General features: G+C 44.7%; 1 protein-coding gene across 3 annotated transcripts in view; it reads left to right on the top strand.

Annotated features, from left to right (window-relative positions):
- SLC35F4 (solute carrier family 35 member F4) overlaps positions 1 to 25,755 on the top strand; it is a 171,060-nt gene that overhangs the window by 133,094 nt on the left and 12,211 nt on the right. For 2 of the 3 annotated variants that reach the window (XM_089523631.1, XM_089523632.1), the window contains exons 2-4: positions 13,597 to 13,785; positions 21,266 to 21,563; positions 22,480 to 22,699. In XM_089523631.1, coding sequence (XP_089379757.1) covers positions 13,597 to 13,785; positions 21,266 to 21,563; positions 22,480 to 22,699 — 707 coding nt within the window. The remainder of the gene's footprint in view (positions 1 to 13,596; positions 13,786 to 21,265; positions 21,564 to 22,479; positions 22,700 to 25,755) is intronic. The other variant, XM_089523633.1, reaches the window with a different exon arrangement.

The following is a 25,755-nucleotide window of genomic DNA, read 5'->3' as shown; positions in this document are numbered from 1 at the left end:
ACACTCTCCTCTAGTGACTGTGTTCACAGTCTGGGGGTGCTCCTTGACTCGTCGCTCCTGATGACAAATCAGGTAAATGCAACAGTCAAGAGCGCCTGTTATCAGCTTTGGCTGATACGCCAACTGCGCCCTTTTCTGGAAGTAAGCGATCTCGAGACTGTTGTACACGCGCTGGTAACCTCACGTCTAGATTTCTGTAATGCGCTCTACATGGGGCTACCCTTGTGCTTGATTCAGAAACTGCAATTAGTGCAGAACATGGCGGCCAGAGTAGTGTCAGGAACATCGAGGAGGGACCATATTACTCCGGTATTGAAGTCCCTCCACTGGCTGCCTATTAGTTTCCAGGCCCAGTACAAGGTGTTCGTTATCACCTTTAAAGCCCTAAATGGCTTGGGTCCAAACTATCTCAGGGACCGCCTCCTCCCATATAATCCTCCCCGCACACTCCGGTCCTCTGGGAGGAATTTGCTGCAGCCTCAAAGAGCTAGGCTTTTGGCTACCTCCCAGAGGGCTTTTTCTGTTGTCGCCCCCAGATTGTGGAATGACCTGCCGGACGAGATCCATCAATTGACATCTTTAGACAGCTTTAAAAAGGCTGTCAAGATGAATCTCTTCCGGCAGGCCTTTCCTGATAGATAAACCCGGCCTCAGGAACCCTCTTCTCATGAGAGTCCCCAAGGTCCTCCCTGGAAATTTAAGTAGCATGCTACTGCAGTTCACTGTTTTGTTTTGTAATAACATGTGTGCGTTGATGTTGTTTTAATTTGTTGGTTTTAATTATAATTGATTTAATAACTTTTTAAGGGGAGAGGGAAGTAGATTTTGATGTATAATGTATTGTATTTTATTACTGTTAGCCTCCCCGATTGACCTCAAAGGGGCGGGATATAAATCATCATCATCATCATCATTTGAGTCCAGCCAGAGAGAGGAGAAGGAGAGGAGCTGCTTGGCAGCCATTTTGAGACCGTGTGCTCGAGACCGTGTGCTCGTTGCTGAAGGGGCGAAGCTTCTGTGAGTCACATCTGTGAGTCACAAGAGGGCGGAGCTAGCAGACTAGCTTTTATACCACCTTCCAGAGCCTTCCAGAACAGTCCGGCCAGAGAGAGGAGAAGGAGAGGAGCTGCTTGGCAGCCATTTTGAGACCGTGTGCTCGAGACCGTGTGCTCGTTGCTGAAGGGGCGGAGCTTCTGTGAGTCACATCTGTGAGTCACAAGGGGGCGGAGCTAGCAAACTAGCTTTTATACCACCTTCCAGAGCCGCGCGCGAATTTTCATTTTCTTTAACTCAATAACTCTGCTCAAGTGGCATCAGGTTAGAATCAGATATTGAAACAGAACCTTCCCTTTAAGTGTAAGATAGCAGTCAGTACTTACCTTTAAAGAAGTATTCCCAGTAGATTGACTGTTATATTTATTACTAAAGACTTTGCAGTATGGACAACGAGGGATCTGCCGCAGTCACCTGCAACTCTTGTGGGATGTTTCTCTTCTTGCCTACAGAAGTGGAGAACTTCACATGCACCAAGTGCAAGTTGGTAGCACTCTTGGAGGAGAAAGTGCAGCAGCTGGAGTCCAGAGTAGCTACACTTCAGCATATTAGGGAACAAGAGGATTTCCTGGACACAATAGAACTAACCATCTTGGATGAGTACCATGCAGAGGAAGATGCTAGGGTGGAAGAGGTCACTTGCCAAACAGAGGAGGCAGACAGCTGGAGGAATGTCACAAAGAGAAGTAAGCCAAGAAGGAATTGTTCGGGGAGCTTGCAGCTAGAGAATCGATTCGAAGCTCTTTCCCTTATCAAGGAGGATGAAGAAGAGCAGCATGGACAGACTTCAGGGACAGAGCAGGGGAGCCTGAGAGTCCCACCCGAGGGAACAGTCGCTGCTAAGCCTCGGAGGAGGCATGTGGTCGTAGTGGGGGACTCCTTGCTGAGGGGTACAGAAGCAGTGATTTGTAGGTCTGACAAGATGTCTCGAGAGGTGTGTTGTCTTCCAGGTGCAAAGATCCGGGATGTGACAGAGAGGCTGACAAGACTGGTCAAGCCTACTGACCAATACCCTTTCCTTTTGGTCCTCGTGGGAACTAATGATACTGCAAGACACAGCATTCAGAACATCAAAAGGGATTACGAGGCGCTTGGTAGGAAGCTGAAAGGAATGGATGTACAGGTTGTCATCTCATCTCTTCTGCCAGTTGAAGGGCATGGTCCAGGAAGGGAGAGGAAAATAGCGGATGTGAACAACTGGCTTCGCAGATGGTGCCGCCAAGAAGGATTTGGATTCTTCGATCATGGGCTGCGGTTCCATGAGGAGGGACTTCTTGCAACAGATGGGTTGCATCTCACGCCAGTTGGAAGAAATGTTTTTGCCAACAGTCTCAAGAACTTGATCAGGAGGGCTTTAAACTGAGTTCCGAGGGGAAGGGAGACAATATTAAGGAAGGCGAAAGGGATGGCGAAAATAGTCAAACTGACATAGAGGAAACAAGGCAAACAGTGCAAGGACCCAACCGTGGGAGGCAAAAAAACTTGCACAGGCAGCAAGTAAAAGGGAACCATGGTCTGCGATGTCTCTACACTAATGCACAGAGCATGGGAAATAAGCAAGATGAACTCGAACTCCTAGTACAACAAAGCAAATATGATATAATAGGCATCACTGAAACCTGGTGGGATGAGTCTCATGATTGGAATGTGGAAATAAAGGGGTATAACCTTATTAAGAGAAATAGGCCAAACAGGAAAGGAGGAGGAATAGCACTATATGTCAGAGAGATTTACACCAGTGAGGAGATCCTGGACATCAATCATGGAAGCCAGGTGGAGAGCATCTGGATAAGAATCAAAGGGGAGGGAAACAACAAGGGTGTTACGGTGGGAGTCTACCACAGACCCCCAAGTCAGACTGAGGAATTGGATGATATCTTTCTAGAACAGATGACCACACAGTCAGAAAAGAGAGATGTAGTAGTGATGGGTGACTTCAACTATCCTGATATTTGCTGGAAGTCAAACTCAGCCAAATCCTCAAGGTCTAGCAAATTCCTCACTTGCCTGGAAGAGAATTTCATGGTCCAAAAGGTGGAAGAGGCAACAAGGGGGTCAGCTATTTTAGATCTGATCCTAACCAACAAGGATGACTTGGTTAATGGGGTGCAAGTGGTGGGATCATTAGGTGGAAGTGACCATGTTCTCCTGGAGTTTGTAATACAGTGGAAAGGAGAAGCCAGGCAGAGTCAGACACGCATCCTAGACTTTAGGAGAGCGGATTTCAGTAAACTTAGAGAAGTATTGAGGGCGATTCCATGGTCAGAAATACTAAAAGATAAAGGAGTTCAGGACGGATGGGACTTTCTCAAAAGGGAGATACTGAAGGCACAATTTCAAACAGTTCCAGTGAGAAAGAAAAACGGGAGGTGTCTCAAGAAACCAGGATGGATGACCAAGGAACTTTCAACCGAGCTAAGTTTGAAACGGAACATGTATAAGAAATGGAAAAAGGGGGAAATCACAAAAAAGGAATTCAAAGAAATAGCAGGCATGTGTAGGGGTAAAGTCAGAAAAGCTAAAGCGCAGAATGAACTCAGGCTTGCTAGAGAGGTTAAGAACAATAAAAAGGGCTTTTTTGGATATGTCCGCAGCAAGAGGAAGAAGAAGGAAACGGTAGGGCCACTGCGTGGAGAAGTTGGCAAAATGCTAACAGGAGATAGAGAAAAGGCAGAATTACTCAACACCTTCTTTGCCTCAGTCTTCTCAGAAAAGGCAAAGGGTGCTCAACCTGAGGATAATGGAGCAGAGGACAGAATAGGGGAATTTCAGCACAGAATAAGTAAAGAGATAGTAGAGGAACACCTTGTTAATCTAAATGAATTTAAGTCTCCGGGACCAGATGAACTCCATCCAAGGGTATTAAAAGAACTGGCAAAAGTAATATCGGAGCCATTGGCAATCATATTTGAAAACTCCTGGAGAACAGGAGAGATCCCAGCAGACTGGCGAAGGGCAAACGTTGTCCCCATCTTCAAAAAGGGGAAAAAAGAGGATCCCAACAATTATCGTCCAGTTAGTCTGACATCAGTTCTAGGAAAGATTCTGGAGCAGATCATTAAACAGAGAGTCTGTGAACATCTAGAAGGCAATGCCATAATCACAAAAAGTCAACATGGGTTTCAGAGAAACAAGTCATGCCAGACAAATCTAATCTCTTTCTTTGACAAAATAACCAGCTTGGTAGATGAAGGGAATGCTGTGGATATAGTATATCTTGATTTCAGTAAGGCCTTTGACAAGGTTTCCCATGACATTCTTGCAAACAAGCTTGTAAAATGTGGGCTAGACAAAGAAACTGTTAAATGGATCTGTAATTGGTTGACCGGCCGAACCCAAAGGGTGCTCAACAATGGCTCCTTTTCATCCTGGAGAGAAGTGACCAGTGGGGTCCCACAGGGCTCTGTCCTGGGCCCAGTGCTATTCAACATCTTTATCAATGACCTGGATGACAGAATTGGGAGCATACTTATCAAATTTGCAGATGACACCAAATTAGGGGGAATAGCTAATACCCCAGAGGACAGGATCAAGATTCAAAATGACCTGAATAGACTAGAAAGCTGGGCCAAAGCTAACAAAATGAAATTCAACACAGAGAAATGTAAGGTATTGCACTTAGGGTGGAAAAATAAAATGCACAGATATAGGATGGGTGACACCTGGCTGAATGAAACTACGTGTGAAAGGGATCTAGGAGTCCAAGTAGACCACAAGTTGAACATGAGTGAACAGTGTGATGTGGCAGCTAAAAAGGCCAATGCAATTTTAGGCTGCATCAATAGAAGTATAGTGTCTAGATCAAGAGAAGTAATAGTGCCACTGTATTCTGCTTTGGTCAGGCCCCACCTAGAATATTGTGTCCAGTTCTGGGCGCCACAATTCAGAAAGGACATTGAGAAACTGGAGCGTGTCCAAAGGAGGGCGACAAAAATGGTGAAGGGTCTGGAGACCATGCCCTATGAGGAACGACTTAGGGAGCTGGGGATGTTTAGCCTGGAGAAAAGAAGGTTAAGAGGTGATATGATAGCCCTGTTTAAATATTTGAAAGGATGTCATATTGAGGAGGGAGCAAGCTTGTTTTCTGCTGCTCCAGAGAACAGGACCCGGAACAATGGATGCAAGCTACAGGAAAAGAGATTCCACCTGAACATTAGGAGGAACTTCCTGACAGTAAGGGCTGTTCGACAGTGGAATGCACTTCCTCGGAAGGTGATAGAGTCTCCTTCCTTGGAGGTCTTTAAACAGAGGCCGGATGGCCATCTGTCAGGGATGCTTTGATTTGGATTTCCTGCATGGCAGGGGGTTGGACTGGATGGCCCTTGCGGTCTCTTCCAACTCTACGATTCTATGATTCTATGATTCTATGATCATCATCATAGAATTGACTGCAAGGCCTATCTGGCCCAATCATCTGCCATGAAGGAATACCCAAATATAACTCTTCTGAAAGATGCCCATCCAGCCTTCAAAGAATGGGAGTCCATTTGTTTTCTACCAGCTTCCAAAAAAGCTCAAGGTAGCCTACATGGGGTTGTGCTGTTTTAGTTTTATAACAACCCTGTTTATAGCATTATTCATCCAAGTAGCCATGTTAGCTTCTTACAAGAAAACCAGCAAAGACCTGTTAAAGCCTGACAGATGTACAGTGGTTCCTCCACATTCTCTGGGGTTAGGGGTGAAGAACCCATGCGAATGTGGGGAAGCTGCAAATCAAGTGAGAGCCAATATTAAGCCCTGTCCCTGGTGGACTTAGAGATGATTTCAGGTTCATGTGGAACCACATCAAGGATCTCCTTGGAAGACTGCTGTCGTGAGGTAGCATTTCTGCCTCGTCTCCTCCCAGCCAGCCTCCACAGAGTGCTAGCTAGTTCTACTCAATCTTTGCATTGTGAATGTTCAGTTGTTTGGTGTTTCCAAAAATCAATGGGATTATCCGGCTTCAGAAGAGGCTGATTGTTGGGTGACTTCTTACCAAATTTCTCATCTTGGAATACACTGCCTTGGAGAGTGGTGAATTCTGTTTCTTTGCAGGTTTTTAAACAGAGGCTGGATGGCCATCTGTCTGGAGTGTTTTGATTGTGTGTTCCTGGATGGTGGAGTGGATGGCTGTCGGGGTCTCTTCCAACTTTACGATTTTATGATTTATTCAGGAGAAGCAACCCACTATTTAAATACATTAAAAGGGCCCCCTGCACTGTGAATATCAATTTTTGAAAACCAGAAATGGACGGCAGGACATTTCTGGCTTTGTTTTCTTCACTTCTTGACACTCTTGGCAATGTGTGTATTCCCTGAACAGTGCCAGAGCCAGGACATTGCTCCCTGGACCTGTTGTAGTGACCCACCTCTGCTCTAAGCATGCGTCTTTTTGAGCATGTCTCCCATTTTAATTTGAGGAGAGGGAAGAAAGTGCTTGGTTTTAGCTGTCAAAAGTGGGGGGAAAGGTAGGAAGGAAGAAGGCAGCAAGGTATTAAATTCATGTTCCAAATGTCAAGAACAGAGATTTCCAGAACCTGGAAAACTGCCCAAGGACTTTCATTTGACAGATCTCTGAACAGACTGTGGTCTGTTGCTCTTGCAGAAGAATTAACCAGCAGTTTTCATATGGTGAGAGGAGAAATGAAAAGAGAATAACTGTGTAGAAACTTGGAACTCATTTCTAATGTAACTGTATTTTCAAGAATTGAATGTTAAAGATGGACCTCCAACTAATCAACTGCATTTGTGGTGTAGTGGATATTATTATTATTATTATTATTATTATTATTATTATTATTATCCTCTCTCCAAAGCTTGAGGTTGATTACAACTTAGATTAAAACGCGTAAAATCATTTAAACACATATGTCTGTCAGGGATGCTTTGATTGTGATTTCCTGCATGGCAGGGGGGTTGGACTGGATGGCCCTTGTGGTCTCTTCCAACTCTACGATTCTATGCTAACTCACGTAAACATAGGACACGTTAAAACCATCCAAACAGAAAATTGAAAAAATACCAATTTAAAATCCATATTTTATATTCGGTCTTTAATACTAGGTTTTTAAGTCACACGGCATGCTTAGCTGTCAAGTCTCTCCTGGCAAGCCATTCCACAGTCTAGAGGTAGCTGATGAAAAGATCCTTTGACTGACAATTGCCAGTGTAGTCCTGACATGGTTGAAGTCAATGTCCCTCAGAGGACCTGAGTGTACAGGGGGATCATGGAGATATTAATGTATTATAGAAATAGAGCAACTAATAATAGACATTAGTTATGAATAGATTAGATAGATGGATGGATGGATGGGTAGATAGATTAATAGGAACCCTGGTGGCACAGTGGTTAAATGCCAGTACTGCAGCCACTCACTCACAAACCACAAGGTTTTGAGCTCAGTCTCAGCCAGTGTCATGCCCAGCCTGGAGGACGGCTTGGAGGACTCAGAGGATGAGCTAGAGCCCCTGGGACCTGAACCTGTAATGGAGGAGCCAGAGCCCCTGGGGCTTGAACCTGTAATGGAGGAGCCAGAGGCTGGCCCTAGTTCTGCTGGAGCAGAGTCTGTGGCCCCTCCAGAGGTTCAGCAGTCAAGTTTGCCTGGTGCCGAGGCTGTGGACATGGAGGAGGATCGGGGCAGTGTGCCTACCTTCAAGGAGCGTCGAGCAGAAAGAGAGGGCCTTCGAAGATCTTGGAGGCTTTATCAGAAGCGTGTTCGTAATCAGACACAGCGGAAGGCCGGCTCCTTGCCCCTCCCTGCCGGGTTTTCGGTCAAGGACCAGCCCAGGTTAGGTGGGCGGGGGGGGGGTGTTGCCTTGGTTCACAAGAACACCTTGTCTCTCACCAGGAACCACATCCGTCAAACTTCTTTCATCGAGTGTATTTACCTGACCCTAAAGGCTAGGGACAGTCTGGGGATTCTGTTGGTGTATCGGCCACCCCGTGCGCTAACGGACTCCCTTAACGAGCTGACACAGCTGGTTGCGGAGCTGATGTTGGAAACGCCCAGGCTGTTAGTCCTGGGCGACTTCAACATCCCCTTCGCGGCCAACTATATTCCATCCGGTGCGGCTCGGGAATTCATGGATACCATGGCGGCCATGGGCCTGTCCCAGCTGATTACGGGTCCAACGCATTTTGCGGGTAATACACTGGATTTGGTTTTTTGTACGGATGCAGAAAATCCGTGGGCGGAAATAACTAATATTTCCCCCCTGTCATGGACGGATCATTTCCTCGTGGAGGTGAAAATCAAGGCTTCTACCCAGATCCCCCCCGGGGGTGGTGGACCTATTAGGATGGTCCACCCTCGAAGGCTGATGGAACCCAAAAGGTTCCAAGAAGCCTTAGAGGGGAACATGGTTGGAAATGACGGCGACTCTGTTGATGCCCTGACTGGTATTTGGAATACCGGTCTCTCTAGGGCTATACACAGTATCGCTCCCAAGCGCCCTCTCAGACCTGCTTCCAAATGTAAGCCTTGGTACACGGAAGATCTCCGGGCGAGGAAGCGGGTTCTGCGACGGCTAGAGCACCGCTGGCGGAAACACCTACGCTTAGCCGACAAGGCTCTCCTAGACCGCCTTTTGGAGGACTATGGAGAGGCGATACGAGCAGCTAAGAATTCGTTCTATGGTGCTCGTATCGCGTCCGCGGAGTCGCGTCCAGCAGAGTTGTTCAGGGTGGTCAGGGAGCTAACTCAGCTCCCTCCCGCCCCGAACCAGATCCTTGAACCTTCCAAGGCCTGCTGCGACCAATTTAACAACTTCTTCGCGGATAAAACCTCTCGGATAAGCGAAGATCTTAACGCCGGCATTAGTGCAGAACCGAGGGTAGAGGCATCCAGAGCCTCCGTGGACTCTATTAAACTGGATCAGTTTGAGTTGGTAAGTACCGATGATGTGGACAAGATCCTTGGAAGTGTTCGGAAGACAACCTGCTCTCTCGATCCCTGTCCCTCATGGCTAGCGGCTCAGGGGGGACCGGCTGTAACCTTGTTGTTACACCGGATTATAAATACATCACTGAGGGATGGGCAATTTCCAACCAGCTTGAAATTGGCCACCATAAAACCGCTGTTAAAAAAGCCCTCCCTCGACCCCCTGGTACATAGTAATTATCGGCCAGTCTCGCTGCTGCCATTTCTGGGGAAGGTGATCGAGAGGGCGGTTGCAATCCAGCTTCGATCGATCTTGGATGAAACGGATTATCTGGACCCATTTCAAACTGGCTTTCGGGCGGGTTACGGGGTTGAGATGGCCATGGTCGCCTTGGTCGATGATCTCCGTCTGGGCATCGACAGGGGAAGCGTGTCCCTGCTGGTGCTCTTGGACATCTCAGCGGCTTTCGATACCATAGACCATGGTATCCTTCTGGAGCGCCTGGCAGAGGTGGGAATCGGGGGCACTGCGCTCCAGTGGTTCCGGTCCTACCTCTCTGGGAGGTTCCAGATGGTGCAGCTGGGAGACGTGTGCTCCGATAAGAGGGCCCTCACAACTGGGGTCCCTCAAGGAGCCATTCTGTCTCCCATGCTATTTAACATTTACATGAAACCGCTGGGAGAGATCATCCGGAGACATGGGGCGCGGGGTTATCAGTACGCTGATGACACCCAAATAGTTTACTCTATGTCTCCGACTGATGCAGTGACCGAGGATGGCGTCTCTCCTCTCGTGGCCTGTCTAGAGTCAGTAATGGGCTGGATGAGGGAAAACCGACTCAAGCTGAATCCAGAGAAAACGGAGGTACTCGTGATAGGTTCCCCTGGCCCAGGAATGGCGGTAGTTCCACCTGTCCTGAACGGGATCACGCTTCCCGTGAAGGACTCCGTGCGCAGTCTGGGGGTGCTTCTTGACTCGTCGCTTCACCTTACATCTCAGGTGAATGCGACGGTCAAGAGCACCTGTTATCAGCTCCGGCTTATTCGCCAGCTGCGCCCATACCTGGCCCAGGGAGACCTTGAAACGGTGGTACACGCTCTGGTAACCTCTCGATTGGACTTCTGCAATGCGCTCTACATGGGGCAACCCTTGTACCACACCCGGAAGCTACAGATGGTACAGAATATGGCAGCCAGACTGGTCACTGGTGCTTCCAGGGCCAGTCATATTACACCAGCACTTAAAGAGCTGCACTGGCTGCCCATTCGCTTCCGGGCACAATACAAGGTGTTGGTAATAACCTATAAAGCCCTGTATGGCTTGGGCCCAGGATACCTGGAGAACCGCCTCTCTCCATACATTCCGCCCCGCACCCTCAGAACATCTGGGCAGCAACTACTGAGGGTTCCAGGGGCTAGACTAGCCTCCACAACGAGGAGGTCATACTCCATCGCCGCCCCGGCCCTCTGGAATACGCTGCCCATAGAGCTCCGCTTGGCCACCTCCCTGGCCCAGTTTAGGAGGGAGCTAAAAACCTTCCTATTCAAATTAGCATTCCCTGAATCAAGTTCCAGCTAGCCCTCCCCCCTCCGACAGCAAGGGTTGCTGGCTGATGGGGTTTAATACTGTTTTTAGTAGTGTTGTTTAGTGTATTGTATTTTAATATGTATTGTATTATATTGTATTATTAACTTGTTGTTCACCGCCCTGATCATTGGAAGGGCGGTATACAAATAAAATTTTTATTATTTATTATTATTATTATTAAGCACCTGGAGCATGTGTGGTTCTTTGCCAGTGGATATCTGACTCTTTTAGAGGAAAGACTCTGTCTCTGGCTCCTTTGGCTTCTTGTCTTGACTACCCGGAAACCTTGACCTTGGACTGCTTTATCGACCTGCCTATCTGTTACCCTGAACCTCAGACCGTCTGACAATTCTCTTGGTAATCCCTTTTGGTAGAACTACTGTGAATCTCCAGGACTGTGTAGCTTACACTGACTTTGCTGTGCTGGGAGGGGGTTTGTTTGTTTGAGAACTAGCTGCCTTATCAGCCCTTTGGCTGCTTTCCCGGACAGCCAGGGGCTCAGGGTCGACTCAGCCTTACATCCTTCTGAGGTCACTAAAATGAATACCCAGTTTGTTGGGAGCAATTAGCTTACAGTTGTAAACTGCTTAGAGACTGCTTAGTGTGATATGACGTGGTATATAAATGAAACTGCTATTGCCATTGCTGTTGATTTACTGATAGCTATTATTGCCTACTTAGCTAACTAATGTGGCATCTCCTAGCCTAAACCTATCTCAATAAGGCAGCAGTCGCATCAAGTGATGGAGGTCTGTTCAACTGACATATGGAGAGTGGCAGGAGGATATGTCCAGCCCTCTCCTTCTAGCAAGAAAGGGTACAATTATGAGAGAAATTCTGCTTCAGCCTCTGTGATTGGAAACGCCATCCTCCTGCAGCCCTCAGTCACCAGCTGAACAGTCCTCCGTTGCTCAGTGTGGCTGTTGGCTCTTACAGTGGCAACAGTGCCATGACTGGGAAGCCATGGAATTACTGAGTACTCTAGGTTATGAATCCATAATTGCAATTTGGATTGTCAGCTGTCATTTCTAGGTGATTTTATAATATCTGTATATGACTGTTTTTTAGTCACCAACGCCCTTGTACAAAGCGCGGGATGAGTCCTTCCTGAATCTTCGTTCATGAAGCAAAGCCAGAGAGAGAGATGACTGTATTGAATATATTATTAATTTTATGGATTGGCTGGTAGGCATTGATTTGTCTGTGTAAATTCTAAAAATATATCTTTTTCAATATGTAAATGTTATGTATTATGGGCCCATAACCTGTTTACAAGCATGGAGACGCAGAAATAAAGTTTTCTGTGTTCAGTGGGGCTTTCTCCTCCTTAGCACGCACAGATATCAGAGCTAGGGACAGTTACTATTTTGGATAACATCTCCCAGAATTATTCAAATGACCAGGCTGGGTTGGGGAATCCTGGGGGTTGTAGTTTAAAGAAGGAACTTTCCTAAGCTCTGTTGGATAGATGTGTTGAGATCTGAACTGGATATTTGGTGTGCTTCAGATATATGTCATTGTGCTCTGGTGTCTACTGTTTTTTCTTTTGCCTCTGCAACTTTTTGCTTTGGAAAATGAGATGATGCTTTCCTCAGCTTCAGACTTTCTGTTTGCATAAGCAAGAGATCATAATCAGGTTACATATACAAGCTGGACTATGATCTGACACGTTCCACAAGGCTTGAAGCACATTTGCTAAGATAAGAAGACAACCACCATGGAAGATTAGGAAATCCTAGGCTGCCTCTGCATGCATCTTGAAGGATTTAGTTTTCAAGGGAAGAAAATAGTAAGACCAGTTTCAGAGAGAGGCCACAAATCTGACAAAGGCTTCTGTGAAGTCCTGTTCCATGTGGAAACATGGACAATAGGCATGAGTCAAAATGGCGACCAAGAGAAGATTATGGGAAGATGTTTTCTAGTTGAACCACCATGGATTCATGTCTTGTCATTCTTGCTTCCTTTTGTATAAGGCGGCATGAGCCAATATGAGTGCCAGTGTGGATCATTACTGCTTCACGGAATATATTGCTAAGACTCCCTCATGGAAGTCTAAATTTCAGATGTGTGTGAGGTTGCCCAGATATGAGGAGAAGGGACGTTTGCACATGCTCAGGAGCACTTTATGCTTTACTGTGACATGTTCCAAGACTGATCCCTAATGTTGAAATAAAATGCCTAGTCTTGAGCTCAAATTGCACCCTGGCTGGGATGCATTCCTGAAATGTAATCAGTATATCCACAGCAAGATTTACTTATCTAATTAGAAAGATCTTCAGAAACCACTTGAGTGGGCTATTGTGAAACACATTCTTTTGTTCCCTGGCTGCACATGTGCAGAGAGGCTTTAGTGTGTATGGTCAGTCACATAGTAACAATTGCATGCATTTACAGGGATTCACCTCCGCTTTGCTCCATTGTTAGAGAGAGGACAAATGATAGCATGATTGTTGAAATTGTGGTTCCTTGGACCTTGAGTGGTCATAATATGACACTTTGATTGCTGAGATGAAGAACTTAATTTTTGACATTTAGTTCCTGCAACATGCTTTTTCTGTCTCCCCCAACTCTCCTCCAGTAAATTGTTTTACTTTCAGGTGGATGCTGCAAATACATACATACATGCATAGTTTCAGGATGTTTTAATACACCAGCACCAAAGTTTGGGGGAAAAAATTTTTGGACTACTGTTTCCAAAATTTCCTAGCCAAAATGGCCATTGGGCTTAGCAAATCAAATTATTTGGCTGAACGGATCTTGTACTGAAGAAGCCCAGGTTGCAGAGAAACTCAGTAATAACATGTGGCTGTTGCCCATATTGGCTGGAAGTTTTGGGGAATGGCAGTCAGTAATGGCTGGTGGCTTCCATGCCAGTGGAATGGCTGATCCACATTCAGGTTTATGAAAGAGCTGTCCAAGGTGCTGCATAAATTCAGCATCCTGGAGAACTCTTTTATAAAAACCAAAGTGACTTAAATGCCCCACTGACTTGGAAGCTGCCATCTCTCACTGGTTGCAATCCAAAAATATGATTCAGCCCCCTCCAAATTGAATAAACAAATACCCACCAAACTGATGCAACCTCTTTCTCCTTAGGTGCCTCCCAATCCTCTGTCGTCCGATGCAAGCCAGGAGCCAACTGCCCCGGTACGCAGCGTGGCATCCGCAGGCAGCATTCCCCTTTCTCCGCTGCTGAAGATTCTGCTGCTCCCATTCTAGAGCTGCAGAGTCGGAGTCCCTCTGGATTTTGTCGGCACGGCAGAGGAGAGAGGCAGAACAGATCAGGTAGGCATATGATAGCGGGCTTCCTAGGTGTCATGATTCCCCTTTGAGCCTCAGCTGAAGCCAAAGGCTTTCCAATGTTCTGCCAAACAATGAATGATATAGTTTTCTGTGGGGTTTTGGGGCTATGTAGCTACTTTCTGGAAGAATTTATTTTTGATGTTTTGCCTGCAACTGTGGCTGGCAACTGTAGCCTGAAAACCCCACAGAAAACCATGGGTTGTCAAAAACATCAGTCCTTCATTTCATTCAAGCCATGAATTAAAGAGGAAGAACAGAAAACACTGGCAGAAGAGCCACTCACTGATGCTCACAAAAAGTCAAATCTGGATGACCAGGAATACGCTAAGGAAGGTGTAAAAACCTTTCTTCAAACATGATTTCCACCCTCACTCCCTTTCCCTATAAAAGTCACAGCTGGTGTCACAGCTGAAGAAACAAGATTGCTTCTCTTCTTCTGTCTTCTGTAGAACTCCAAGGGATCGCCTCTGAATTGTAGATGGGAGGAGAACAGCCCAAGTGGAGATCCTGAAGAACATCATGGCAGTGGAGATTTAGAGTAGTTTGTCCCCAGAAAGAATCCAAGAAATTAGTCTTCAGAGAACCACATGCTCCTAAGATCAGTAGATTCAAAGGTGACTTTCTGGAAAACTGAAACAATCTGTAATTTATGTTAGTGTTGATGTGACTTTAGATGGGGTTTCGGACCTCATCTATACTAGGAGGATAGCTATTGGGGGCAGGGAGAGATGAGGTTATTGCCACTCCAAATAAGAATTCTGCCCTCCATGACACTTTCCTTCATTCCTCAAATTTCTAATATTCTAGAAAATGAGACCTTGAAAAACCTATATTGGCTGTGTTCACATTCCCTGGTCACTTTGTCTGCCCCTTTTCTTTGGATGCCTAAACTGTATTTCTAAATGTTCAACTGAAGTCTTAAGTTGATGATGATGATTATATTTATATCCCACTTTCCCCCCAAAATTGGGACTCAAAGTGGCTTACCATTTAAAAGAACAATACAAATAAAACATTCAAAAGTGAGCACTAAAATGGAATTAAACTATTACATTATTAAAACATATCACTTATAGACAGGTGATGTCCATGTATACAGTTGCCTATTTGGTTGCCAGAAGAATATGCTTGCAACGAACAAACTGTTGACCTTGCAATTCAAGCAGTCACTCTCCTACTTCTTTTCTTGAACCTAGGCCAAATTCTGCTACAGTGTCTGTGTCTGGTCTGGTTCTTACTTTTGTGTTCCAATGATGTATGATGATCACCATGTCCTATTTTGCTGTGTGATCAATGTCCTCCTGGACTCCAGTACAGAATCTTTCAGTTTCTTCCTCTTCTGCCTCTGTGGTTGGAGCATAAACTTGGATTATGGTTGTGGGTTTTCTCTGAGGTCTGTTGATACGATTTGATCAGACTTTGCATTATATCCCTTGACTGATTTTGCTACACTTTCCTCACTATTAATGCTACCCCATTTCTTCTTAGTGTTTTTATTTCCTGAGTAAAACACTGTATAATTATCTGACTCAAAATGCCCCATTCCTTTCCACTTTAGCTTGCTCATCCCAATTGTAATGCTAGAAATAGGAGGACTGAAGGAAAATGTCATAGGGGGAGAGCAAAATTCTTATTTGGAGGGGAATGCCCTCATTTTGTCCCCACCATAGCTGTGCCCTTGATTCACACTTAAATTTTAAACCTATTTGGCTATCGTGGATTCCCTTAAAGAACACTCTGATAATGATTCCTACTTCCTCTTCATTCAGATTACTACTATCCACATTGGGGTTCACTCAGAAGAGGGGATGAGCACTAATTCTGTTTGAATTACATAGTATGGAGACAGTCAAAACTACTTGAATCGCTTCACTGGCATGCTGAAGAGACCCATCACGGTTTTCTAGAAAACAATTTACTGAAGTACCTGAATCTTGCAGCTGGCTCCTTCTTTGGTTATTTTGTCTGAAGGCAGCTTCCAAAATGGCAGAATAAAATACACAAACCTATTCCAGCAATGAAAAGATAAAATATTTGCACATTCAGCTAAATTACAAGGAGATTAAAACATAATCAGATTTAAAATTTGGCAGATGGAGAGATCAAATGCCTGTCGGAACAGGCAGGCTAACAAAAGAAGGCATGGGACAGACCTGAGTCACAGACCTGAGTGCTTAAACTTATTTTTATTTATTTACTTTATTTATATGATCATATGATACATATGATTTATGTTTAGGTGCAGCAACCAAGAAGACCCTTCCATGCACTCTACTAGTAGGATGCAGAGGAGATATTTTCTGCAGGCTGTGTGTGGATACAGGCATGAATCCCCTTGGTTAGTTCCTTCTAGAGTAGATACATTAGGTGTGTTACTGAACAATGAGTCAGTACATAGGTAAATCCCACTGCACTAATGTCTGTTCTGGTTGGGGCTGGCAGTCAAATTCAGTCATTCTTTGCTATATTGTATTGTTGTAACTTTAAAAGAGAGGCCATTCTGACTAGCAGACTGTGAGAGTTCTAATCCAACAAAGTAACTTTTCAAGTCATTGTCTTGGAATAAAAATAAAGGTGGAAAATCATGACAGAAATAACCCATCCCTTTAAGTATTTTTCTTAGTAGTGAAAAGGGGGTGGAAGAGGGGAAGCAATGATTGTCTTGGAAAATTCTAGCAAGCTGAAGAAATTGGCTCTCCAAGCCAATTGACGTAGGGAGGATAAAGTCCCTGGATAACATTCAGTACTGCAGTTATAGATTTGTAACCAGGGGCTCATTCCCACTTACATTTAAACTGGTTTCTGATTCGCCTTCGCTCCGTGTTGGTAAATCAATTCCAAAAGGTCCGTCATTCCCACTATGAAAGCAGATCTTTTCATTATCCCCTTGTAATCACTTCTTTTTTGGCATGATTGTCATCCCAACTATTTTGCACCGCTTAAAAATGTATGCCAATCATCTGTGCATCATCAGTGACATAAGCGGCAGCCCGGGCAACCTGTCTTAGGAACTATAGATGTAGTACAGTGCACCAAAAAGAGGTACTGGGGAGGTGCCTCTCTTTGCTCCGCAGCAGCACTGTAACAACCAAATTGCTTGGCACTGCTGTGCAGCAAAAAAGGAGCGCCCGGAAGCAACTACTTTTTGCAGCGCCACTGCAATGTCACAAAATGCCAGAGACATTGTGGTGACTTCGCAGCTGTGCCACGTTGTTTGGATGTGGCACAGCTGCAACATCATTGCTGTGCGCAACCTCTGTACAGCACTGCGCAGCTGTGGCGCACCCGTGATGTGCTAGGGTTGTGGGGCGTGTGCACGCCCTGCCCTTGAGCAACCCTAGCACATCATGGGTGCACTGTCTGTACCGGGCCATATATATTTAAAATAAATTGATGGAAGATTCGATTCAGTGGTTTTGCAACTACTCGCCTCACTGATTGCAAGTAGTTGCAAAATCATTGAATTGAATCTTTAAAAAATTCATGTGCCCATAGGTCACACCACAAGCACAAAGACAACTCTGAGGGGAGGGGGATGGTGGATCTACCACAAACTGAGCAGAGATGATAAACACCCCTCTACCATTAGTCCCTCCCCTCCAGAATGATGAGATTCAGATCCATCGTTCCCACTTGTTTGTTCAGCAGGTTTCAAAATTTATTCTTTTCAAAAGAACTGCTAGGAAACTAGTGTCTGGAAAAAACAGATTTATTGCATTTGCCTCACATTATTGTGACAGAAATTGATCAAAGTAGGGTCGGAACTGGTTTTAAATGGAAACGATGGTCATATAACCTGATCAGCAATTCACTTTAAATCATAGTTGGGAGTAGGCTGGATCCAATCAAGATGGGATCTTCCTGTAGTATATATAGCATGGGGAAGTGGGGTTAGAAGCTTTGCCAGCAGTGTAACATCTTGGGTAATGCCAAAGGTGTCGCTGCAAGGGAGCATATAAATCAATCTGCAATTTGCTTTACATCATAGTGGGGACAAGCCCCTAGAGTTACGGTTCTGTAACTGGTTTGTTTTCAGAAGTCAAAGATATAGCAGTGTTAGTTTGTAGAATTAGTATGTAGAGAGATCTTGTAGCACCTTTGAACTGAGACTCACTGGTTTGTTTTCAGCAACTTACAGTAGCCCTACCGTAAATCTGCCTAAATGCTGCTCCAGCCCCTCTTAAAAACCACTTCACTTAAAAACTGAGTGAAGATGTTCAGTTCAGGTTCTAATTGGGATTCAAGAAGGAGGATGTTTCCAGCTCCCTCCTACCAGCAAGTGAGGCTGTGACCCTCAATAGCCGTACTATTGTTGCAAGTCTTTGTCACAGCCTTAATCCCTGGTAAAAGTGGATGTGGAAACGTAATCTTAATAAAAATAAATAATAAAAGTTTTATTTATATACCGCAACCTTCCATAGATCAGGGCGGTTTACAACAGTGAAAAATACATAAATCAACAAATCGCGCGCAAACAGTGCATCAAAGAAACAATAAAAACAATAAAAAGGATAAAACCCCAATTAGCCCTTCCTCATGGCCACGGAAGAGGAGGGAGGCCCTAAAAAGATGTTCATGGGGGGAATGCTTGATGAAATAAGAAGGTCTTTAAATCCTTCTTAAATTGGGCCAGGGAGGTAGTCGAGCGGAGCTCAGCGGGCAGCGTATTCCAGAGGGCCGGGGCGGCGATGGAAAACGTCCGCTTAGTGACGGAAGAAAGCCTAGCCCCTGGCACCTTCAGGAGTTGCTGCCCAGATGTTCTGAGGGTGCGGGACGGAATATATGGGGAGAGGCGGTCCTTCAGGTATCCTGGACCCAAGCCATTTAGGGCTTTATAGGTAATTACCAACGCCTTATATTGAGCTCGGAAGCGAATAGGCAGCCAGTGAAGATCTTTTAAAATCGGTGTTATATGGCTGGTCCTGGGAGCACCAGTGACCAGCCGGGCTGCCATATTCTGCACCAATTGTAGCTTCCGAGTTTGGTATAAGGGTTGCCCCATGTAGAGTACATTGCAAAAATCCAATCTTGAGGTTACCAGAGCATGTACGATCGTTTCAAGGTCCCTCTGGGCCAGGTATGGGTGCAGCTGGCGAATCAGCCGAAGCTGATAACATGTGCTCCTGACCGTCGCACTCACCTGAGCAGTCAGGTGAAGCGACGAATCCAGAAGCACCCCCAGACTGCGCACGGAGTCCTTCACAGGGAGCGTGACCCCGTTCAGGACAGGTGGAACCACCACCATTCCTGGACCAGGGGAACCTATCACTAGTACCTCCGTTTTCTCTGGATTCAGCTTGAGTCGGTTTTCCCTCATCCAGCCCATTACTGACTCCAGACAGGCCACAAGAGGAGAGACACCATCCCCAGTCACTGCATCAGTCGGAGACATAGAGAAAATAATTTGGGTGTCATCAGCGTACTGATAACCCCGCGCCCCATGTCTCCGGATGACCTCTCCCAGCGGTTTCATGTAAATGTTAAATAGCATGGGAGACAGAATGGCCCCTTGAGGGACCCCGGTTTTAAGGGGCCTCTCGTCGGAGCATACGTCTCCCAGCTGCACCATCTGGGACCTCCCAGAGAGGTAGGACCGGAACCACTGGAGCGCAGTGCCCCCGATTCCCACCTCCGCTAGGCGCCCCAGAAGGATACCATGGTCTATGGTATCGAAAGCCGCTGAGATGTCCAAGAGCACCAGCAGGGACACGCTTCCCCTGTCGATACCCAGACGGAGATCATCGACCAAGGCGACCATGGCCGTCTCAACCCCGTAACCCGCCCGGAAGCCAGTTTGAAATGGGTCTAGATAATCCGTTTCATCCAAGACCGTCTGAAGTTGGATTGCAACCGCCCTCTCGATCACCTTCCCCAAAAATGGCAGCAGCGAAACTGGCCGATAATTATTATATACCAGGGGGTCGAGGGAGGGCTTTTTCAGAATAGGTTTTACAATGGCCAATTTGAGTTCTGATGGAAATTGGCCCTCCCTCAAAGATGTATTAATAATCCGGCGTAACAACGAAGTTGTTCCTTGCAGCTCCTTCATCTGATGCTGCTTTTGGCTCTTAAGATGGGCCAGTATGGGGATTGTGCCAAGAAATGCTGCTCAGTTTTGCATATTTAACTGTCTAGCTGATGTAGAATACTGGAATTTATTCCTAGTGACTTAATAGTTCCAATTGCTAAGGGGAGAGGAGGACCTGGAAAAATGATCCTCCCCTCTTTTGTAACACTTATGTCATGAATCTCAGAGGTTCCTTATATGATCTTATGCAGCTTCAATCAATTGAGAGGCTTCTCCACCCAAAGAAAGACTTTAGTATATGGTATACAATTTTACAAAGCTTTCTTACATTTTGAATACTAAGCAATTTGATACACATCAACTCACATCAACTCACCAGCTCATCAGCGACCCTGTGGATGAGACATCTCCAAGACTGCCTGACCTGCACTGCTCTGCTTAAGTCCTGTAAATTCACACCTGTGGCCTCCTTAATAGAGTCTATCCATCTAGCATGTGGCCTTCCTCTCTTTCTGTTTTCCTCCACCTTTCCTAGCATTTATCTTTTCTAATAAAGCATGCCTTCTCTCTACTCTAGCTGATCCTGACCCTGCAGCAGGTACACCTCCCTCCCCATCCAGCATGTTAAAAAAGCATTGATCTATAGATTTGGCCATCAAAATAGAAACCACACAGTGGAGGCCTGGGAAAGGAAAAGTCATCCCTGGATACATTTTGAAAGAAGTTGTCAAGTGAATTGGATATGTTTAGCCTGGAGAAGAGAAAGTTAAGAGGTGACATGAAAGCCATGTTTAAATATTTGAAAGGATGTCATATTGAGGATGGAGCAAGCTTGTTTTCTGCTGCTCCAGAGACTAGGGCATGGAGCAATAGATTCAAGCTACAGGAAAAGAGATTCCACCTAAACTTTAGAAAGAACTTCTTGACAGTAAGAGCTGTTGAACAGTGGAAGATGCTTCCTTGAATTGTGGTGGAGTCTTTTCTTTGGAGGTTTTTAAACAGAGGCTAGATGGCCATCAGTCAGGAATGCTTTGATTATGTCTTCCGCATGGCAGAATAAGGTTGGATTTAGTTATTTATTTAGGGATTTCACATCCCGCCTTTCTCCCAAAATGGGATTCCCAAAATGGATAGCCCTTGGGGTCTCGTACAACTCTATGATTCTATGGTCTTCTGACCTGCTTCTTTCATTTGCTATATACACATTGTTAGGGATAAAAAGTTTGCTGAAACATGTTGAAGTGCTCTTGTTTTTGTGGTATAGGAACTACAAAATTGCTATTCCTATAGGCTCATCTTTCCATGTTATTTCTTGTAGCAAAGTTTCCATTAAAAAGATAATGTGTAGGAACACACCTACATGATTTACTGAGTTATGCCTGTGTCCATGTTGGTCTTGGTTCTGTTAACAGACTCTGATGCCTTTCATTGTAGGAGAAGAAGGGACTCAAGGTCACGGTGAAAACGCCAGCCAAGAGAACCACCCGCAGACCAGGTGTGAGTCTTGTACGTCCACGTTTCTCAAGATCGTCTGGGGATTTCTGATTATTTTGTCCGTGTCATCCTCCTGGGTTGGAACAACGCAGATTGTCAAAATCACATACAAGAACTTTGACTGTCCGCTATTCATGACTTGGTTTTCCACAAACTGGAACATTATGTTTTTTCCTGTTTATTACTCGGGGCACCTTGCAACTGCACAAGAAAAGCAATCGCCAATCAAAAAATTCAGGTAGGCCTTTTAATGATACTGACAGTGCCTTTTGACATATTTCTAACAATACTCTTCTCTCCTGAAAACATGCTCAAGTTTCTAGAGTTGCAATATGGGTCATGTCATATTTAATGTTTCTTTGGCTACTGTTTTCTGGTTTTTGCTCTGCATAACCCACTGCCTCGCTTTAGTGTTTACAATACCTTCTAAAAATGTTTAATTGATTAATTTATTTATACTTTTCCTTTTTTCTGATATGGGACCCAAAGCGCTTTGCAATATAAGTTAAAAAAATAGCTGAAAGAACTTGTGCATGAGCATTCACCTTCCTCTTGGTATCTGGAAAGCATACCTTTGAAGGAAGAATATCACTGCTCAGTGGTAGAACCTGCATGAAGAAGGCCTCAGGTTCAAGTCTCCTGGCATCTCTTGCGAAAAAGTAGCATTGGCAGGAGACTAGCATGGATGGTGGTGACAAAAGTTTCTGCTAGAAATCTTAAAGGGCTGCTCATTTGCAGCAGTTTAAACATGGGAGCTCAAGCCCATATTAGTCAATGGGCGGTGATGTGAGCATACCCATGTCGGTGCTTTATCATTTACTATTATGAGGTGGGATGTTCTATGGGAGCTCCAATCTGTGGGTGGCTAGGCTGCTGACAGAGTGGCCCCACTGTATATGCATTTGAGCATGTGGCTACCACTGGCTGTAAGAGTGTTATAAAAATAAAAGATTATCAGGCCTTCTAAAGCAAAAGTGCCAGTTGGTTTGACAGACGGCATCCCTGTCGTGCAAACTGCAAAGTTAGGAGGAATTCCTCATTCCTCCCTAATGAGCAAAGAAAAAGAAGGCATTATGACATTTTGTTTTTAAAAAATTTATGATAATACATTCGTCCGTACTGTGACTTATCCATCTCTTTCTCCCTTTTTACAGGGAATGCAGTCGGATTTTTGGTGAAGATGGTCTGACGCTGAAACTCTTTCTTAAAAGGACAGCCCCCTTTTCTATTCTCTGGACTCTGAGCAATTACCTTTACCTGCTGGCTTTGAAGAAACTGACAGCCACGGATGTCTCTGCGCTGTTCTGCTGTAACAAAGCCTTTGTCTTCCTCCTCTCCTGGATTGTCTTGAAAGACAGGTTCATGGGTGTAAGGGTAATGACTTCCCTAGTTCTTTCTCATTCATCTTTTCACTCTCCATCCACTCTCTATCCTTTTCTCCAAACCAGCAGGGTTCTCTTTACCTTCTTGCCTCTTCTATGGCTTTGCTATTGTTTTTTCCCTCAGGTTGTTTTTCAGTTTTGTTAATCTTATGAAAGAGAGATTTCCAAGACATCCTGTTATTGGCAGCCCTGCTCAGGTTCTGCAGACTCAGTTCCTTGATTGACTTTATCCACCTATAATGTAAAGCACAATAACATCCAAAATCCACAAAACAATGATACCTTTATTGTCCAACCAAAATGCACAAAGAGCATGTTACAAGCTTTTGAAGCACCACTGGCTTCTTTCTCAGGCAAAGATGTTAAAAATCATACTGGAGGAAGAAAACTATGACAATGTCAGTCATAAGCCACATTGTCAGCACTCCATATCCACGGATTTTTTTTTATCCATGGATTCAAGCAACCTCCATGGAAAACATTTTTAAAATGCAAACATTTCAAAAAAACCCAAATCTTGATTTTGCCATTTTATATAATAGCACTTGAGCATAATATCCTGGAACCAAACCCCAGTGGATACCAAGGGCCCACTGTACTCAGAGGTGGTTTTGCCAGTTCCTTCCATGAAATAACACCTTCAGATTGGTTGCCTGAATCAGTGGAAACCGAATCAAGTGGGAATGAGGCCAATATCTTGGCTTTGTGGACTCTGCTTGCATAGCCAAACATTCATGGAGTAGACAGATCCATCATCAGCAGTCTTTAAAAGGGCCAGAAAGACATTGGGTTTAATTCCCTGCCGTGAGAGAAGGCCATGCCATTCTCCCAGTTCAAAAGCTTCCCAAATAAAAGAAACCTAACCAACTTAACTTTTCCTCACAAGGATATACATGTGGTGTCTACTCATTACTTTGAAATAGTCCTGAATTTAGTGTTCTCATGCAGTGATTTCCAGGTTAGATGTAGCAGGTCAGGGATGATGGCATATCTCAACCCACCTTCATTTGAGATCATTCCAGAGGGCACAAAATTATCCCAAGGTTCAAGGGTGAACCTACCATGGGGGTGATAAAACTGGGAAACATTGGTCATAAAGGTAATATGTCACTCATTTGTTGGTATTTCCTACAAGTTGCAAGGTGTAGCGGTTTGAGTGTTGGATTACTACCCTGAAGATCAGGGTTTGATTTCCCACTTGATCATAAAACCCACTGGATGACCTTGGGTAAGTCATACACGCTCAGCCTCAGAGGATGGCAATAGCAACCCCCCTCCCCTGAAGAAACTTGCCAAGAAAACCCCAGGATAGATTTGTCTTAGTTGAAAATAACTTGGAGGCACACAACAACAGCAAATTACTTAATGTTACTTGTTACTTATCAACAACAAGTACAGCAATGGCCTAAAGCCTGTTGTTAATCCCAAACAGGGCAGAGAAAGCAAACCAGGGTCAGGGACGTAGCCAGGATTTTAGGAAGGGGGGGGGTCCAGACTAAGTGCCACCATTATAATGGCGCTTGGGTGCAGTGGCGCAGCAGCACACACCATTCATTTTTCTAATGGAAGGGGGGGGTCCGGACCCCAAGAACCCCCCCTTGGCTACGTCCCTGCCAGGGTGCACCATAAATAGAGAGGAAATTAGGCACTAGAAGCCAAAATGACTAAACTGAGGCTGCTGTACTTTGTACATATCATGAGAGAACATAATTCATAGAAAAAGATGATGATACTAGTAAAAATAGAATACAGCACGAAAAGAGGGAGACCACTGTACCAGTGGGTTGAATCAAGGAAGCCACAGCCTTGAATTTGCAAGACCTGAGCAGGGGAATTGATGGCCAGGGCTCTTGGAGGGCTACCATTCATAAGGCTGCCATAAAATGAAGCCAATGTGATGGCTAATAACAACAAATACAACAGCAAAACTATGCAGAGGTTGTATGTTTGTGAAGACTACTACACACTAACAACAAGAAACAAAGCGTAGGCTGTATCTGCATTGCAGAAATAATGCAGTTTGACCCCGCCATGGCTCAGTGCTATGGAATTCTGGGATCTGTAGTTTTGAGAGATTTTTAGCCTTCTCTGTCAAAGAGCTTTGGTGCTACAACACACTACGAATCCCAGGATTCCATAGGATGGAGTCATGGCAATTAAAGTATTGTCAAATGGCATTTTTTCTGCAATGCAGATGTGGAGGGGTAGCCATGCATCTCATTGGTTCTTATTAAGGTTTGTGTTGTTTTTTTAATATTCAAAACAGGGCACTATTACTACTCAGTGCCTTGGAATTAAAAGGCTGTTATTTGCTACTCAAGTTACTCATTATTCAAATGGGGTAACACCTTGTGTATTTGAGAGAGGAGGGTCATTCTAAAGACAACAACAAAAATGGTACTGTGTTTGCATAACAAGTAGCATCTACTAATTATTACAGAAACATTACTGGAGAGGGGAAATTCATGAGTACTGGCCATTTGGGGCCATCTTTAGTTTTTTTAAAAAAGTTAAGGTTAATACTTGAAGAACACAGGCCTAATTTCTGCTGGTTAGTCCCAACTAAAGTAGATCCATTCAATCAATTCTTGTTGGCGAGTCAATAAATCAATCCTATTGATTCAGTGGGGTCTACTGATCCATGCTCTGTCTGGAAGACACCTGGGTGGGCAAAGTGTGAGCATAGGATCATGTGAAGCCCTCAAAGATGTTTTTGTGGCTCATGACACCTCCAGAATTCTGGACTGATCTTTTCCTGGCCAAAGAAAAAGGTGAATTGTTGCTCCCGGAAAGTTATATGTGCAACGATTTAGTTCTTGAGTAAACTGCAAGGCTTCTCTACTGTACTGTTTAATGTCTTTTTAAAGAATTCATTTTTGAGAATCATTTGATAGCCTTGGCTGAAGAGCGGGGTATAAATAAATAAATAAATAAATAAATTATTATTATTATTATTATTATTTGTGGGCTTCTGGCCACTTTGTTTTTGTTGTTGCTATATTTTTCAGTAGTTCTCCTATTACTGGTATTTACAGCCATCTCTGCCTT

Source organism: Sceloporus occidentalis, unplaced genomic scaffold (assembly GCF_023333645.1).
Source record: "Sceloporus occidentalis isolate IW3139 unplaced genomic scaffold, rSceOcc1.0.p SCAF_4, whole genome shotgun sequence".
NCBI classification, from domain to species: domain Eukaryota; kingdom Metazoa; phylum Chordata; class Lepidosauria; order Squamata; family Phrynosomatidae; genus Sceloporus; species Sceloporus occidentalis.
The sequence above is the reverse complement of the archived record's forward strand: the minus strand, read 5'-3'. Positions and strand labels throughout refer to the sequence as shown.